The sequence below is a fragment of the Fundulus heteroclitus genome, unplaced genomic scaffold (genome assembly GCF_011125445.2).
Source record: "Fundulus heteroclitus isolate FHET01 unplaced genomic scaffold, MU-UCD_Fhet_4.1 scaffold_245, whole genome shotgun sequence".
Classification (NCBI taxonomy): Eukaryota; Metazoa; Chordata; class Actinopteri; order Cyprinodontiformes; family Fundulidae; genus Fundulus; species Fundulus heteroclitus.
In genome coordinates this window covers 113716-129173 of record NW_023396656.1, presented here as the reverse complement: position 1 = coordinate 129173, position 15458 = coordinate 113716, and the positions used below count along the sequence as shown (strand labels likewise).

The 15458-nt window shown below is 40.4% G+C and overlaps 1 protein-coding gene across 1 annotated transcript; it reads left to right on the top strand.

Annotated features, from left to right (window-relative positions):
- Window positions 1-4949: 4949 nt before the first annotated feature.
- On the top strand, window positions 4950-15227 carry LOC118559162. The gene is made up of 3 exons (XM_036129883.1): window positions 4950-5057; window positions 7318-7767; window positions 14658-15227. Exons 2-3 carry the CDS (start codon window positions 7334-7336, stop codon window positions 15115-15117), a joined length of 894 nt encoding a protein of 297 aa, XP_035985776.1. The 5' UTR covers window positions 4950-5057; window positions 7318-7333; the 3' UTR covers window positions 15118-15227.
- Window positions 15228-15458: the final 231 nt, after the last annotated feature.

Genomic DNA, 15458 nt, shown 5'->3' with positions numbered 1-15458 from the left:
TGGACAGTCGTCTGCATTGTTGATGGCTTTGCAGCAATCCCTCATACCAGTGTGCGAAATACCTGTCAATATTTGGGGGGGTCCCCATCTCCCGATTGTTGCGCAATACCAATGTAAATTTTCTCAATATGCAGTAGGCCTATAACATTACAATGTCAAAGTCAAATTTGGCTTTAATGTCAATTCTTCACATTCATCAGACATACAAGGACTCGAGAGGACGTTTCTCATTCACCAACAGTGAAACAGATAAAGTTCACAGGCACAACAGATAAGATCAGTTCCTAATACTAAAATGTAAACATTTTTAGTATTAATTGTTGTCAACGTTACGTCTTTCTTCTGTTTGCACGTGCATGCCTAATTTGCATACGCGAACAGGATTGGCTGGCTCCCCTTGGCAAAAAACAAAACATATTTCCCCCTGGGATCATTAAAGTATTTCTGATTCTGATATTTGTGAATAAATGTTTTGAATTTTAAATACTGGACATGTTGAGCTTAAAGGTTTTTTAGTGACCATTAGTGACAAAAAAAATATTTCATTTTACATTTTTTTGACACAATTTGAGTCCCCCTTTAAATTTTGCTTTTGAGGCTTTCAGGGGTTCTCATGGGTTAATCGGGGGGGGGGGGGGTCGAGCCCCCCCGGGCCCCCCCGTATTTCGCACTCTGCCTCATACTGAGCATGCATGAAGCGACAGTGGAGAGGAAAACTCCCCTTTAACAGGGAGGAAAACCTCCAGCAGAACCAGAACCAGGCTCAGTGTGAACGCTCATCTCCATCGACCCACTGCGGGTTAGTGAAGACAGAGCAGCTTTACATCATCCTTTACTGTTAAGGGAGTTTTTCCAACATGTTTACCAACTCCTCCGCTACCAAATGTTTCCTTATAATTCCCAGTTTGTTGTGGGATTGAGTCCTAAAAAAAACTACCACATGAATCATCCAGCAAACATTCACAAACAGGGCCCAATGTCAGCCCTATTGGGCCCATGAAGATCAGTTTGAGCAGATTATCTTAAATCTCATCAGGGACCTAGTAAGGACCTGAACAGAGTCTGTAACTGATATTTCTAATGTTTGCTGCATTTACACTTGTGTGAATCCTGGCCCAGTTGGCACCCATTCAGCCTGAAAAAACTCTTTTAGGGGGCAAAAACATCTGGGTTATACATATAAAATTAAACCAGAAGTCCTGGTGTTTCTGCAAAGGGAGGCTTCAGGTGAATTATAAAAGTTTGTCAATGTTGCACATGTGCATTTTCCCTAAGCTCCCAGAGAAAAAAGAGGTATATTGCTGCCACCTTCTGGCACACTTTGAAGGAAGTAGGCGCTTCAGTTGTCATATGAACCTTGTTGAATTTCCTTTTCCATGAATGTTGAAAGCTTTGAAAATCTGTGTCCATCCTTACTAGTTTTGGCAACAATCCATAAAACCACTTCTGAAGTAAATAATATGTAATTGAAGAGTTAACTTATTTCAGTAATTCAGTGTAACTCATGTGGATTCATTGCACACAGCATGGTGTTTTTAGTGAGGTTATTTCCCTTAATTGTTTATTATGGCTTACAGATAATAAGGAAAGTTGAGTGGAAAAAACATTTAACAATAAAGGTACAAGATAACCACTGCACTGTGATGAGTGTGAAGTAGTGGTGGGCATGGTTGTGATAATACAATACAATACCACCCCAAACTGAACAGTCACCAAACCTGACATACACAGTCCAACCCAGTACTAGCAAGGTGTACCAAATAAAAGTCGGTGAGTGTAGGATGTACACGGATAACATGACACACAGACAGAACATTAGAGCATGTAAGTTTGTATCAAAGTCCAAGAAGTCTGATATCAGCAGCTTTGCGAATGATGTGAACGACTGAAGTTACATGAATTAATCCCTCCTATGAATTTTTAGCAATGTAGCAATTTTTGTGCAGTGGTCTTAAGGCTTCATTCACAGGAATGTGTAATTCGATATTCCCCAAAAAACAAGAGTGCATGTTTATTGCAAATAGCGGGGCTGAGGACACAACCCTGCGGTGTTCCAGTGTTGAGGATCAGTGGAGCAGATGTGTGTATCCCTATCCTCACCACCTGGGGTCTGTTGGTGAGGAAAACAAATACGGCCATTTAAATCATTTTGGATCTGGTTGGGATAGCGGAGTGTCTGCTAATAGTAAAAGAATAACAGTTTAAAGAAGAAATTGAGGAATGAAGGTTGACTGTGAGGGACATCAACATGAGAATCAAGAGAACATTCTGAACAGGACCATGCATGGGTGTTTTGCTTTAAAGGTGCTGGACTTGAACTGCACAGTTTCACAAACTTGACCTGGACAGGTTGCCGTTCGTGAAGAGATATTGATGTGAAGGGTTTCATTTTACCTACAACAGATTTTAATCTTCTTGGGCCGAGCACACTCCATACAATTGGCTGAACTTAGACACAATGTAATTGACTCTATGGAAATACTGCGGTTAGGCCAGCTTCTGCATACATTCATTCAGGGGAATATAGCAGAAAAGTGTGTGTGTGTGTGTGTGTGTGTGTGTGTGTGTGTGTGTGTGTGTGTGTGTGTGTGTGTGTGTGTGTGTGTGTGTGTGTGTGTGTGTGTGCGTGTGTGTGTGTGTGTGTGTGTGTGTGTTGATCTCAGGCGTGTAGCTAACTCAATTTAACAGGTTTTCTTAAACCACACGCGCTCAAACATTTACTTGTAACCTCAGAAGCCCGGTTTCAGTAATCATGGCAGATTTTTATTTTATTTTTTTAGGAGCAGGACGTTGGCATAATTCATAGAAAATGAAAATCCACCTGAAATCGGAAAGACAGGACTTGCTGCAAGTTTTTTTTTTTTTATTCATTTACTTATAGCAGACTCCTCTGCTGCTGCAGGTCAGAAACATTAAAACTCCTCCAACTGTTGATAAGAAATCTGGAAAGTCCATAAGGGCCTCCATTTACCTGTGAAATAGGGGGTTTTCAGCTGACGTCACGCTCACGTGACTACTCAGCGCGTCCGCCATATTGGGTGGCAGTCGTTTCGCACCGTTGACCTGCATTGTATGACGCCTTAGGCAGTATTGGAAGTGAACAATGGGGAAAACGTGTTTAATGGTTGGTTGCACGGCCCGTGGAGGTGGAGAACAATGCTCTTTCTATCGCCTACTATGCCGTAATAGTGAATCAGTGTGAAAAAAAAAAACAGCTGTCTGAACAACGCTGTCACCTATGGCTGACACGGATATCCAGGTCCGATTTGGACGGTGTTAAGCTGGAATACGCCAGAGTCTGCGGTGCTCACTTTGTCACAGGTAATTAACTGTTAAGTATTTAAAACATATAAGAAGAATATATTAATAATAGGGCTTGGGCGTTATGACTTTCCGCAGCTGTCGTGTTGACTGCCTCCGCCGCCTCTACTGCCTATTACTACCGCATACTGTACTCCCTCTCTCAGCCGTGTTTTAATTTGATTAATTTCACCTTAACTTGATTTCAACCATGGTAAACCGTTGCTGTATTGTGGGCTGTAACAGCGCAACACATGATCGCCATGGGAAAAACATAGAAACAGATTAATTTTCCACCGCTTTCCTGCCTGGAGGCGCAACCACGGAGAACAACTGTTAGCGATAACAAAGAGTCGTCGGCTCGCTTGGATCGCGGCTGTAAGACCGAACATAACTTTCCACAGTATCCCGATGTCAATGAGAGTGTGTTCTAAACGTTTGAAACACATAGCAGCAAGTTAAAAGTACATTACATGCGCGAGTGGTTGTTAGCGCTAACGGTTAGCATGCGCCAGAGCCGGCTGAGCGCAGCTTACCTTTGAACGAGTTACAGAGATAAAGAGATCGTCGGCTCGCTTGGATCGCGGCTGTAAGACCGAACATAACTTTCCACAGTATCCCGATGTCAATGAGAGTGTGTTCTAAACGTTTGAAACACATAGCAGCAAGTTAAAAGTACATTACATGCGCGAGTGGTTGTTAGCGCTAACGGTTAGCATGCGCCAGAGCCGGCTGAGCGCAGCTTACCTTTGAACGAGTTACAGAGATAAAGAGATCGTCGGCTCGCTTGGATCGCGGCTGTAAGACCGAACATAACTTTCCACAGTATCCCGATGTCAATGAGAGTGTGTTCTAAACGTTTGAAACACATAGCAGCAAGTTAAAAGTACATTACATGCGCGAGTGGTTGTTAGCACTGGCGGTTAGCAGCTACTAAACTAGCATGGGCCAGAGCCCGTCTGAACGCAGCTTACCTTTGAACGAGTTGCTGTGTTCCCACTGTTTGCTGGCTTTATGATCTGCAGCTCCTACCGGCGCCAATACGGTAAATACAACTTAATTTTGCACTGGTCATTGTTCTGCTTAAATAATTAAAGCCGCGAGCGGCGTCGATCGGCCTTGCAGCCAAGCGCCTTCGCGCACCGCCCGCCGCCGGCGGGCGGTGCAACACATTTGCGTCGGATTGTTTACATTTTTACCATCTTATTAAAACTCACCCGTCCACGTATGATGGCGATTTCCTTGATGTACATAACCAGATGTGAACTGGTTGTGAGCCTCTAGATCCTTGTAAGCTCTCATTTCCTCAAGAGTGTGCAGAGGGTTTTCACCGAACACCAGGTAATGCACTATGTCGCCGTGCTCTACATTTGGCCGATCATCTGGATTACGGCTAAACAAGGCACCGTGGAGGGCATACGGGTCCATATGGTCGATCACGGAACATTTCCTCAGATATACGTCCTTATCTGGTCGCTCTAGCGTGCTGGCGTACTTATCCATTCGCGATACGATAATACGTGTAAGACAACTAGAGATAAGGAAGTGTGCCACCCAATATGGCGGACCGGAAGTTGGCCAGTGACGTCAGTGAAAACACCCTATTATCAACTGCCAGAAGTGGAAGTGACGTTACAGCTGGGCGGACAGAGGAGAAACCAAAGTGAAACAAGATGCCTCCATATTTGGCGTTTCCTCCTGAAGGTATATAAGCGGGACGACTTCCCGCCTGCACTCTGAGACGGACGGAGGCAGAGGTAAGTCAGGATGACACAAACTTTAAAATGGCTCTTAGAGGCTGAATTCAATCAGGAAATATAATCAGTGTACAATGGCGGATACAGGCGGGGGCGTGCGCACCCCGTTTTGGAGACCAAAATTATTTTTTTCAGAGCGGGCGGGCATTGGGCGGAAGCTGTACTTTTTTTTATTTATTTTTTTTACCTCGGAGTGGCCATCGTTCTGTTAGTACTATGTTTGATGTGCCAATCAAACAATTCAACCAATCAAATCAACGACTGAAGACAACATGCTAGCCAATTACAGCTGGAGAGGGGCTCTCACCGTAGACGTCATATACGTAGACGCCCCATTGGACGCTGCCGGCTGCTAGACTGACGTGCCTACAGGGCGGCCATCTTGGGTCAGACCACAGATCAGACAGCTGCTGTCAAAATGAATAGGAGGCAGCTCAGATCTCATTTTAATCATATGTTCACAATGCTTGTGACCTTTCAGACAGATTACACATATTTATTCAGAACCAAAACTATTTAAACTGAAGTCAAACTGGATGAAAAATGTACACGCACTTACATATTTTGCAGTTACATAGTAATCTAATATACACCTAAATTATACACACATAAATCTCTCTCTTTCATATATATATATATATATATATCTATATATATATATATATATCTATATATATATATATATATATATATATATATATATATATATATATATATATATATATATATATATATATATATATATATATATATATATATAAATATGTATAAATAAATAAATAAATAAATATATATGTAGTCACCGATCTACAGTCCACAGCACTTATCTACATAGGAGCAAAACTATATACAGACAGGTGAGAGCAAAGGTGCTCATAACAGCATTTAAAAATAATATAATACAAACCACGATCTGGGGGAAAAAAAGATTCAACAAAAAACCTAATAACGCATCTTAGAATCAAATACATTACAAAATCATAGCAAACCCAAAAATACTGTATAATATATTAGATAGACATAAATCATGTCTATCCAGTAATTTAGGACCATTTTGTTTGTTTTTGGTGTTTAATGTACTTTTCTCTGCTTCCATCCCTGCAACCCATTAGCACATATTGTGTTTATGCCGGTGAAACTGCAACTGTAAAGCACGAGGATTATCTGTCATAAAATCTTACTTATGGAAGATAATTCGCCAGGATATGGTTCCTAGTATCCTATTATTTGCGCACCCATAAGCGGAGTAAAAGTCGGGCTTCCTCTGGAAGTTTGCTTACTTTCAATACAAAATCAAAGTTATTTATTAAGTTAGACAATCATTTAATTCAATCAATTTGTCCCATGTAGCCCCTAAAAGGGTGACGGTTTGAGTCAGTTGATTTATCTGGAAATCGGTTGAGAATTCACCGGATTCAGAGTGTCTAAAAACATAAAGTAAATTTTTCTGAATTGACTTGTATTGTGTCTGACTGCAGCTTGGTCTTTCAAAACTAAGTTTTCTGAGCTTTCTGTCTGGGCATGAAAAAAATGGTCATGATGAGAGAAGAGGAGCATGGCGGAGAACGGAGGCAATAAACATGGGGAACGCTAATGGAAGAAACCACCAATAAACAACGACCAGGAAGCTTATATGCAGTGAGGAGAGCAGAGAGAAATGCAAAACAGAGGAGAGTAATCATGTGGAAAATGAGGAACAACTGAGATCAGTGAAACCTGTGGGGGCTGAGGAGGGGAGAGTAATGAACAGAAACAGAGCAAAGACACAGAAACCCAGGAAAGAAAAAAAACAGAGAACATGCAAAATGTACAAAGAGCAAGAATGAACTAAGAACCCATTCACAAACATTTGCTCTAAAATGGCTACATCTAGAGAACAGAAACAGCAGAGAAAAAACTGAGACATGAAAGAAATCTTTTCAAGGGGAGCTTGTGGATCGTAACAGACTTGTCAGTGCACCAGCATAGAGTTCTGATATTAGTAATATTTGGTCAAATTTCACAACATAAATTAAGTTAACACAATGCTTATAAATCTATCCAACTTGTGTCTGCAGAGGGCAGGGTTGAACTATTTAGTGGCAATTAATTGTAACTTATCTTGGTTTTTTTTCAGGAGAAACATTCTAATAATATAGGACAATAATTAAAACAGTCTTTGACTTTGAGAAAACTAAAGAATATGAAAACTACTTTGGCATTCCCTATGACAATAAAACAAAAGACTAAATTGTAATGTTAACCTCCTTCTCCTTTCTAGGCATTCCGACACCAACATGAGCTGGTTACAGTGGGCTGAAAAGGACTTTGTCCTTCCTCCTGGAGTAATTCCACTGCTTACCCCGCAGCCGGATGACCACCAGACCTACATCATGTATCACGGCACCAGCCGAGCGTGTGCTCAGCAGATCCTTTGTACTGGTTTCCGTCAATCTGAAGATGGGATGCTTGGTCGAGGGGTCTACCTCAGCAGAGACCTGCAGAAAGCCAGTCGCTACCCTATTAATCACCCTGAAGAGGACAAGGTGGTCATCAAGGTAATGGTCAACGTGGGGAAGGTGAAAGCCATCAATCAGAAGAATCACCCTATGCAGAAGACCTGGCATCAGAATCAATACGACACCGCCTGGGTGCCGCCCGGCAATCGGATGGTGCCGAGCGGCCTGGAGGAGAACTGCGTCTGGGATCCCCGTAGAATCAGGATCATTGAGCTGATCACACCCAGAGCTGTCCCAGTCCTGCCTTTTTATTTATATGGTTACAAGTAAAAACAAGCAATCATTTCTTCATTTTGTACAATCAAATATATTTGGATAAAATCCCTTTTGTAATCTTTGTCATTTTGACCAGAAAAATAAAAGATCTTAAATTAAAATATATCAGTTTCTGGCATTACTGAAAATAATTAATCTCAATAAAATGTTATTTATATAGCACTAATTCACAACACATGTCATCTCAAGGCTCTTTCCAAAGTCAGACTCCATCAGATCCTCCAGGTTGGTGAGAAAGTTTCCTCTCTAAGGAAACCCAGCAGGTTGCATCAAGTCTCTCCAAGCAGCATTCACTCCTCCTGAAAGAGCGTAGAGCCACAGTGGACAGTCGTCTGCATTGTTGGTGGCTTTGCAGCAATCCCTCATACTGAGCATGCATGAAGCGACAGTGGAGAGGAAAACTCCCCTTTAACAGGGAGGAGAACCTCCAGCAGAACCAGAACCAGGCTCAGTGTGAACGATCATCTGCCTAATGACTTGGATATGATGTTTCTGAAAAGTTTGCCTGATGGGAGAGGGGGAAATAGTGCATTGCCCAGATGGGTGGGTTCGTTGGAGATGCGTCTAGCTGTTCTCTGGACTCGTGGGGCATAAACTGTGTCCAAATCCTGCAGATGTCATCCCACAATCCCGTGGGCCTGTGCTAAATCCTTCCTGTCCTGCACTGTGCAGCGCCCATACCGTACAGTTATGCTGAGACAGAAAATGCTTTCTATTGTAGCTCTATAATTGTTTTTAGCTGTTTAGTCCGGTCCGTTTCAGTTTCTTGAAGAAGAGCTGTTGATGCGCCTTCTTCAGCAGATGGAAGGTGTTTACAGTGTAGGAGACTGTTTACACACTGCACCACCTCCCCCTGTATGCAGATAGGAGTGTGTTTGGTCCTCCTGGACTTCCTGTAGTCCATTAGAACCTCCTTGGTTTTGCTGGTGTTCAAGATCAGGTTGTTCCTGGAGCACCACTGTGTGAGATTGCTGACCTCCTGTGTGGTGGTTCTCACCATTGTTGGAAGTGAGACCCATTACAGTGGTGTCATTCCTGAACTTCACCATCGTGATTGTGGGTTGGATAGCAGAACAGTCGTGGGTGAAGAGAGCAGGGCAGAGGACACAACCCTGCAGCGTTTCAGTGTTGAGGATCAGTGGAGCAGATGTGTGTTTCCCTTTCCTCACCACCTGGGGTCTGTTGGTGAGGAAGTCATTGATCCAGGAGCAGAGAGGTGTGGATAATCCATGTTGTGGAGCTTCAGAGCCAGCAAGTCTGGTAGCATGGTGTTGAATGTTGAGCTGAAGTTCATGAAGAGCATCATTACATAGATGTTGAGCTGCTGAAGGTGAGTCTGAGCTGAGTGCACTGCTAACGAGACATCATCCTCTGTGGAGCGATTCTCCATGTAGGCAAACTGCAGACTGTCCAGGCCAGTAGGGATGGCGTCCTTGATGTAGTTAAGGAGGATCATCTCGAAGCACTTCATGATGGCGGGGGTCAGAGCGACAAGACGATAATCATTAAGGCAAATAAAATGCATAAAAAGTAGATAAAATGAAATTTGTTAAACATTAAATAGCATGATTTTCAGACTCAGCTGAGTTTTTGCAAAAGCTTCACTCCCCACATTTTTATCCACGTTCTTTTTTCCTCTGGTGGACTCTGTTGGCAGTCCATGTCTAGCACTCCATTGTTTGAAGCAAAGAGCCTAGAGGCTTCTGAATTTGTTTTTGTCAAACACGACAGACATGGGACATCCCTGCACCTGTTGTAATTTCCCATTTTGGGCTTTCAAACCCAGCCCAAAGCACTTTGTTTCTTGGGGGTGGGGGGGTTAATGTACTGATATGCTGAAACCATCTAAAGTCTATACTCAACGTCTGTGTACTCTAAGAGTGTGAACCATGTCTCATATCTTGCCATATAGCTGATTATGATAAACTGTTTTTTAGCACAGATAAGAATCAAATAATTAGGATGCAGCTGGACTCTGACACACTGGCAGACATCAACAAAGCAACACAAAGGTTACAAACTGTCAAGTTAGCATAAAGACGCATTATATTAACTAACAATGGTAAATTGATGGTTATAATACAAATACAGGAGGTAGAGCTTCATGAGGTTTAATATCCCTCCTCTTAAAGGCAAATAACAAGAAAACTTCCCCATTTTTACCAGTTGTTAAAACATCTTTATGACAAAATAAACACATTATGGAGCCTAACCAGCTGTTTGCCTAGGGGGCTTATTAAGCAAGGATTATTTAAAGATTTTCCTCTTATCTACACTAATGAAAAGAAATACGGCCATTTAAATCACAATGAACATTTTGGATCTGGTTGGTATAGCGGAGCGACTGCTGGACACAAGGTGATAGTAAAAGAATGTGTGTGTGTGTGTGTGTGTGTGTGTGTGTGTGTGTGTGTGTGTGTGTGTGTGTGTGTAGCAACAGACCTACAGATAGGAGAGGAGACCTTGAACATTCCTGCTGTTTCTCAGCTCTCAGAAGATTGTGTCAGTGCTGAGAGTTTTGTTTTCAATATAAAGGAAGTTTCCATCAAATACTTTAAAATATACAAATGAATATTACCACATAGACTAACCAATATATATCTAAAATAAACACAGCCAGTAACCAGTAAATGACTAATGTAACTTTAGACACAATCACAAAAGGCCAATTCTAACAGAAACAAAGAACAAAAAGGACAATAACATGAAACGTCAGCATGCATACTTGTTCACCCCCTCTCTAAAGTCACTCCTTTGCAGAGCCTTTGGCAGCATTTCCTGCTGCAGGTGTCTTTGGATCGTTCACTCGCCATATCTTGTTTCTCAATTCCTTGAGGCTAAACTGCTCCAGCTCCTTCATGTTGAAGGATTTTCACTGGTAAACAGCAAGTTTAACCACAGACTCAGGGAAAATTAAACAGTTTATAACCTCAAATAAGAAAGCGGAAAAAACATCTTGGTTTAGATTTCTAAGTGTTTTTTTTTCTCCACCAACAAATTACGAAAGAAAAGACCAAGATTTCTCTTTTCTTTCTTTTTTTGCGATATGTTGGTGGAGAGAAAAAGTTAAATTAGTCTGTATTTAGCTGTTGTAAATGAGAAATACATAACAATCAATAAAACATTCATATTGAAATTGTTATCTTTCTATTTAATATACCCATGTCTAAATTATTGTGACAATTTAAGATGGGCATTTATTATCTGGAAAAAATAGTCGTGGTCCCAAGAAAGAGCAGTCATGATGTTATTTGTCCTACAAATATCCTTAATCACCACTGTAGCTAATTCTACATTGTTCATAAATATACAGGCTTGATATGATTACAACACACCATGGCCAACAAATACACAGTTTTTTGTGTCTTCATTGTATCTTATTTTACTGAGCAAAAACAAATTTAGAAAATTGGACAATAGACATGTTGAGATGCACAAAACTTGTACCGTTTATATGGGCACATGATCAATTAATACGATCATAATGTGCATTTACATCCACCCGGCTTTATTCAGAATCAAACCACTCAGACATGCTCAGTTATCAAATTTCCCAAAAAAAACACAGAAGAAGAAGAACTTCCGTTTTTGCTGAACAAAAAAAAAAAATTGTAAAAGAAGCTTTGGTGTGTGAGTTTGCTCGTCTTTTGAGCGCCCAGGCTGGACTTTTTTTTAATTATGGTTGAAATGTTACTAAACAAATACAAACTTTAAAGATCTTTTAATGTTTTCAATACTAAGGTTGTATTGGGACAGTTTCTCTTCACCACGTTATTTCCAACACTGAACAACGTGTAAATACGTCACGTTTACGTCTGGTGCATATGCGCACTCAGGTCAGCTTGCCTCAGAATAAGTTCAGAATAACTTAAGATAATTTATCTTTATCTCATTACAGCTCCTAGCTCGTACCTCCTGTTCCTTCACCTTTCATGGGGTCAACAGTAAGAACTCTATCGTGGGGCGGAAAGGAACTTCGGACTGTTGTGCTGAATTCAGACAGCCTTTAAGGCCCAGGCCTCTGACTATGGAGTTAAAGAATACAGCTGTTGGTGAAGGTCTGTGGTTTTTACTTCAGGGCCTCTAATTGCAAAACAAAGTATTACAAGAACAAACACTTAAAAAAATAAGCCTTTCAAAACTAAAAGTCTTTCACTTGTCTTTCAGGGGCTCTGTAGATCCTCTGCTGCTGCACACCGGAAACATTCAAACTCAACTGGTAAAAAGAAACCTGGTAAGTCCTTAAGATCCCCATCTTATCTGTGAAACTACCAACTGGCAGATGTGAAATCTACAGCTGGGGCGACCACATCTAAGTTGGCAAAAGGAGAAACAAAAGTGAAACCTGAAATGTCCATATTTAGAGTTTCCTCCAGATGGTATTTATAAGAAGCGGGAAGACATCCCGCCTGCACTCTGAGACGGACGCAGACGGAGGTAGGTCAGGAGGACAAAAACTTTAAAACTTCTCTAAAAGGCTGAAATTAATCAGAAAATATGATCAGGGGACTTTTAAAATTAACCGTGAATTTCCTGAAAGATCAGAGAACAGATTGATGTTTGTGTTTATAAAGTTTGTAATGGTGAACTTTTTCCAACAAGTTAAAAAGAAGTTAAAATCTGCAGAAATTTGTGATTTTGTTAGAATTTAAGCAAAATTTGATTCAACTTAGAGACAATATGTTCTTTAAAAAGCGAAAGAGTTTGGTCAGCAGTTATCAATGCCGTTTCCTGGAACATTTTCTGGGCTCGTTTAAACAAAGAAGGGATGTTATCATTCACTTTCGTAAGATCAAATCCAAAAATGTAAACAAATTTAATGTGTGATAAAACTATTTTATTTATTTATATTCTGAAAACCAGTAATAAAGTTACTGAACCGTTTAAGAATAATTTTGTAGTATTTTCAAAGTTTTTTTTTAACTCATGAAAATTACTTTAAATGTATGTACTTAATATCTACTGCCATCAAATCCATAGTTAGATAAATAAAAGTTGAATTTTAACACTTTTTTCAGTGTGTTTAGCAGTTTTCGCTTCTTTCTAGTGTTATACAGCCTGAAGCAGGGGTACTAACTCAAATACACAATGGGAGGAAAACTAAAGCTTTTGCCAAAGCCTGATATTAATTGAAATTCAGGTTATTGGTTTATAACTTTGTTGGCTCGGCACACAAAAGACCAACATGTCTCTCTTTTACCTTTGTGAGCAGATGTTCTCCTTCCCGCTGTAATTCCATAATAGGTTTGGCTTGGCTATGAATCAGTATGTGGCAAAAGGCAATCATTAACAAAATTTGTCATTTTTATCAAAATTAACTGATTTTCAGGCAATAATAGCTTAAAGTTATGTGTTATCAGTTATTGTGTAATGAACACCCGCCTGGTGAAGTGTGGTATTATACAACAGATGATGGAGAGAATTTGTGGTGTTCTCAAACAGCAGGTCCTGCACACATAGATAGAATAAACACAAACAACTTAATTGATCTTAAATTAAAACTTTGAAAGAAGCCTAAACCCACTCCTGTGCAGCTGCAGAGCTAGTCCTGTGCACTGCTATTGTTTATCTCTTCCTGGGACCTTGGAAATTTCCAGCAGACACTTGAGGGTGAGAAACTGTGGTGTGTTGTCTTGCATTAAAGATACTGTTATATTAGGGACTGAATAGTTTTGTCTAGTTAGAAAACTGCTAAGGGAACTAAAAGTAAGTAAAAGTTCTTGAAATTAGTGTATTTGTCCTTGAGCAGGTAACTAAAATATTCCGTCAATGGAATAAGATTTTTGCACTTAAAATAGAAACAACTTATCATCATCTTATTTCAAGTGCAGTTTATCTAAATATTTTAGGAATACAAATACTCATGTCATTGGCAAGTAATAAAATCAAGGACAAATACAATAATTTCGAGAAAATTTTACTTGCAGTGAGGAGGTAAGCACCAGTTCTCCTTCTCATTAGAGGACAACAAACTCTGACTTTGATAAAATTACAGATCTCTGTTTTTTTTTGTAATTAAGGACTGCAAGGAGTTCAGCTATAGCGAGCATTCAGAGCCAATGTTTTACCACACTTTCATTGTGGCTGCAAAATTAAAATAAAGATTCTTGATGTGACCAACACTTGAGTTTGCTAATGCCTGTTAACAGAGGAGGTGTCGTGTTTTGTTTAGAAAAGGAATCGAATGCAGAGGAGAACGGAAGTCAGGCTCAGTGATTGAATGGTAAATAATAATAATAAAAAAAGGTTTTACTGAAGGAAATCAGTAAGGAAGCTCAGGAACCAGGCATAGAAAAATAGTCAACCAGAGACACGAGGAGCATGGAGAACGGAGGCAAAGAACATTGGGCCATGTTTCTTCTAATGGAAGAAAACCAGCAATAACAATGACCAGCAAGCTTATATACAGGGGGGAGAGCAGAGAAGAGCAAAACAGGGGGAAGTAATTAGGAGGAAAATAAGACCAATGAGAGAAGATGGGGCTGAGGGGGGAGACTAATGAACAGGAACCACACAGAAACACTGGAAAGAAATCAATCAGAGACCATAGAAAATGAAACAGAGAAGAATGAACCAAGAGCCCAATTTAATTGTAACTTTAATGTGTTTTTTTTTTTCAGGAGCAACATTATTGTAAAATAGGACAATAATTAAATCGGTCTCTGAGTTTGAGAAACCCAAAGAATATAAAAAGTATTTTGGCATTGCCTTAACAGTAAAACATACAAGACTACATTTAATCTTAAACGTTTCACCTCCTTCTCCTTTCTAGGCATTCCGACACCAACATGAGCTGGTTCAGGTTAGAGTGGGCTGAAGAGGACTTTGTCCTTCCTCCTGGAGTAATTCGACTGCTTACCCTGCAGCCGAATGACCACCGGACCTACATCATGTATCACGGCACCACCCGGGCACGTGCTCAGCAGATCCTTAGGACAGGTTTCCATCAATCTAAAGATGGGATGCTTGGTCCTGGGGTCTACCTCAGCAGAGACCTGCAGAAAGCCAGTCACTATCCTATTGATCATCCTGAAGAGGACAGGGTGGTCATCGTGGTAAAGGTGAACGTGGGGAAGGTGAAAGCCATCAATTACCAGACTCACCCTCTGCAGAAGACCTGGCATTATCACGGATTTGACACCGCCTGGGTGCCGCCCAACTGTGGGATGGTGCAGAGCGGCCTGGAGGAGAACTGCGTCTGGGATCCCCGTCGAATCGAGATCATCCGGCTGATCAAACCCAAAGCTGTCCCAGCCCACCCTGGTTATTCACATGGTTACATGTAAAAACAAGCAAGAAGTGCTTCATTTGGTACAATCAAATGTTTTTTTTATATATATTTGGATAGAAAACATTTTGTATTCTGTCATTTTGACCTGAAAAATAAAAGTTTAAAGTTTTGACTGGTCTTTGGTCTTATTAAAATATATTATTGACTCTGAACTAAAAATGATCAGTGTCTGACATTACTGAAAACATGTAGTTGTTTATAGCTAAAAGAATATAAAATACTTTATTATAATATCATTAATATTGTTGGATACATTATAATTATGCATGATCAAAACTCAAAGGCCTGAATGCTTTATGACACGCTTTATTATACAGGGAATTATTAACCAGCCTA

Coding starts and splice junctions, on each gene's coding strand:
- LOC118559162 (XM_036129883.1), top strand. CDS start 7,334: ATGAGCTGGTTACAGTGGGCTGAAAAGGACTTTGTCCTTCCTCCTGGA. Junction 7,768..14,657: donor CGTAGAATCAGGATCATTGA/GCTGATCACACC, acceptor TGAAGAGGACTT/TGTCCTTCCTCCTGGAGTAA.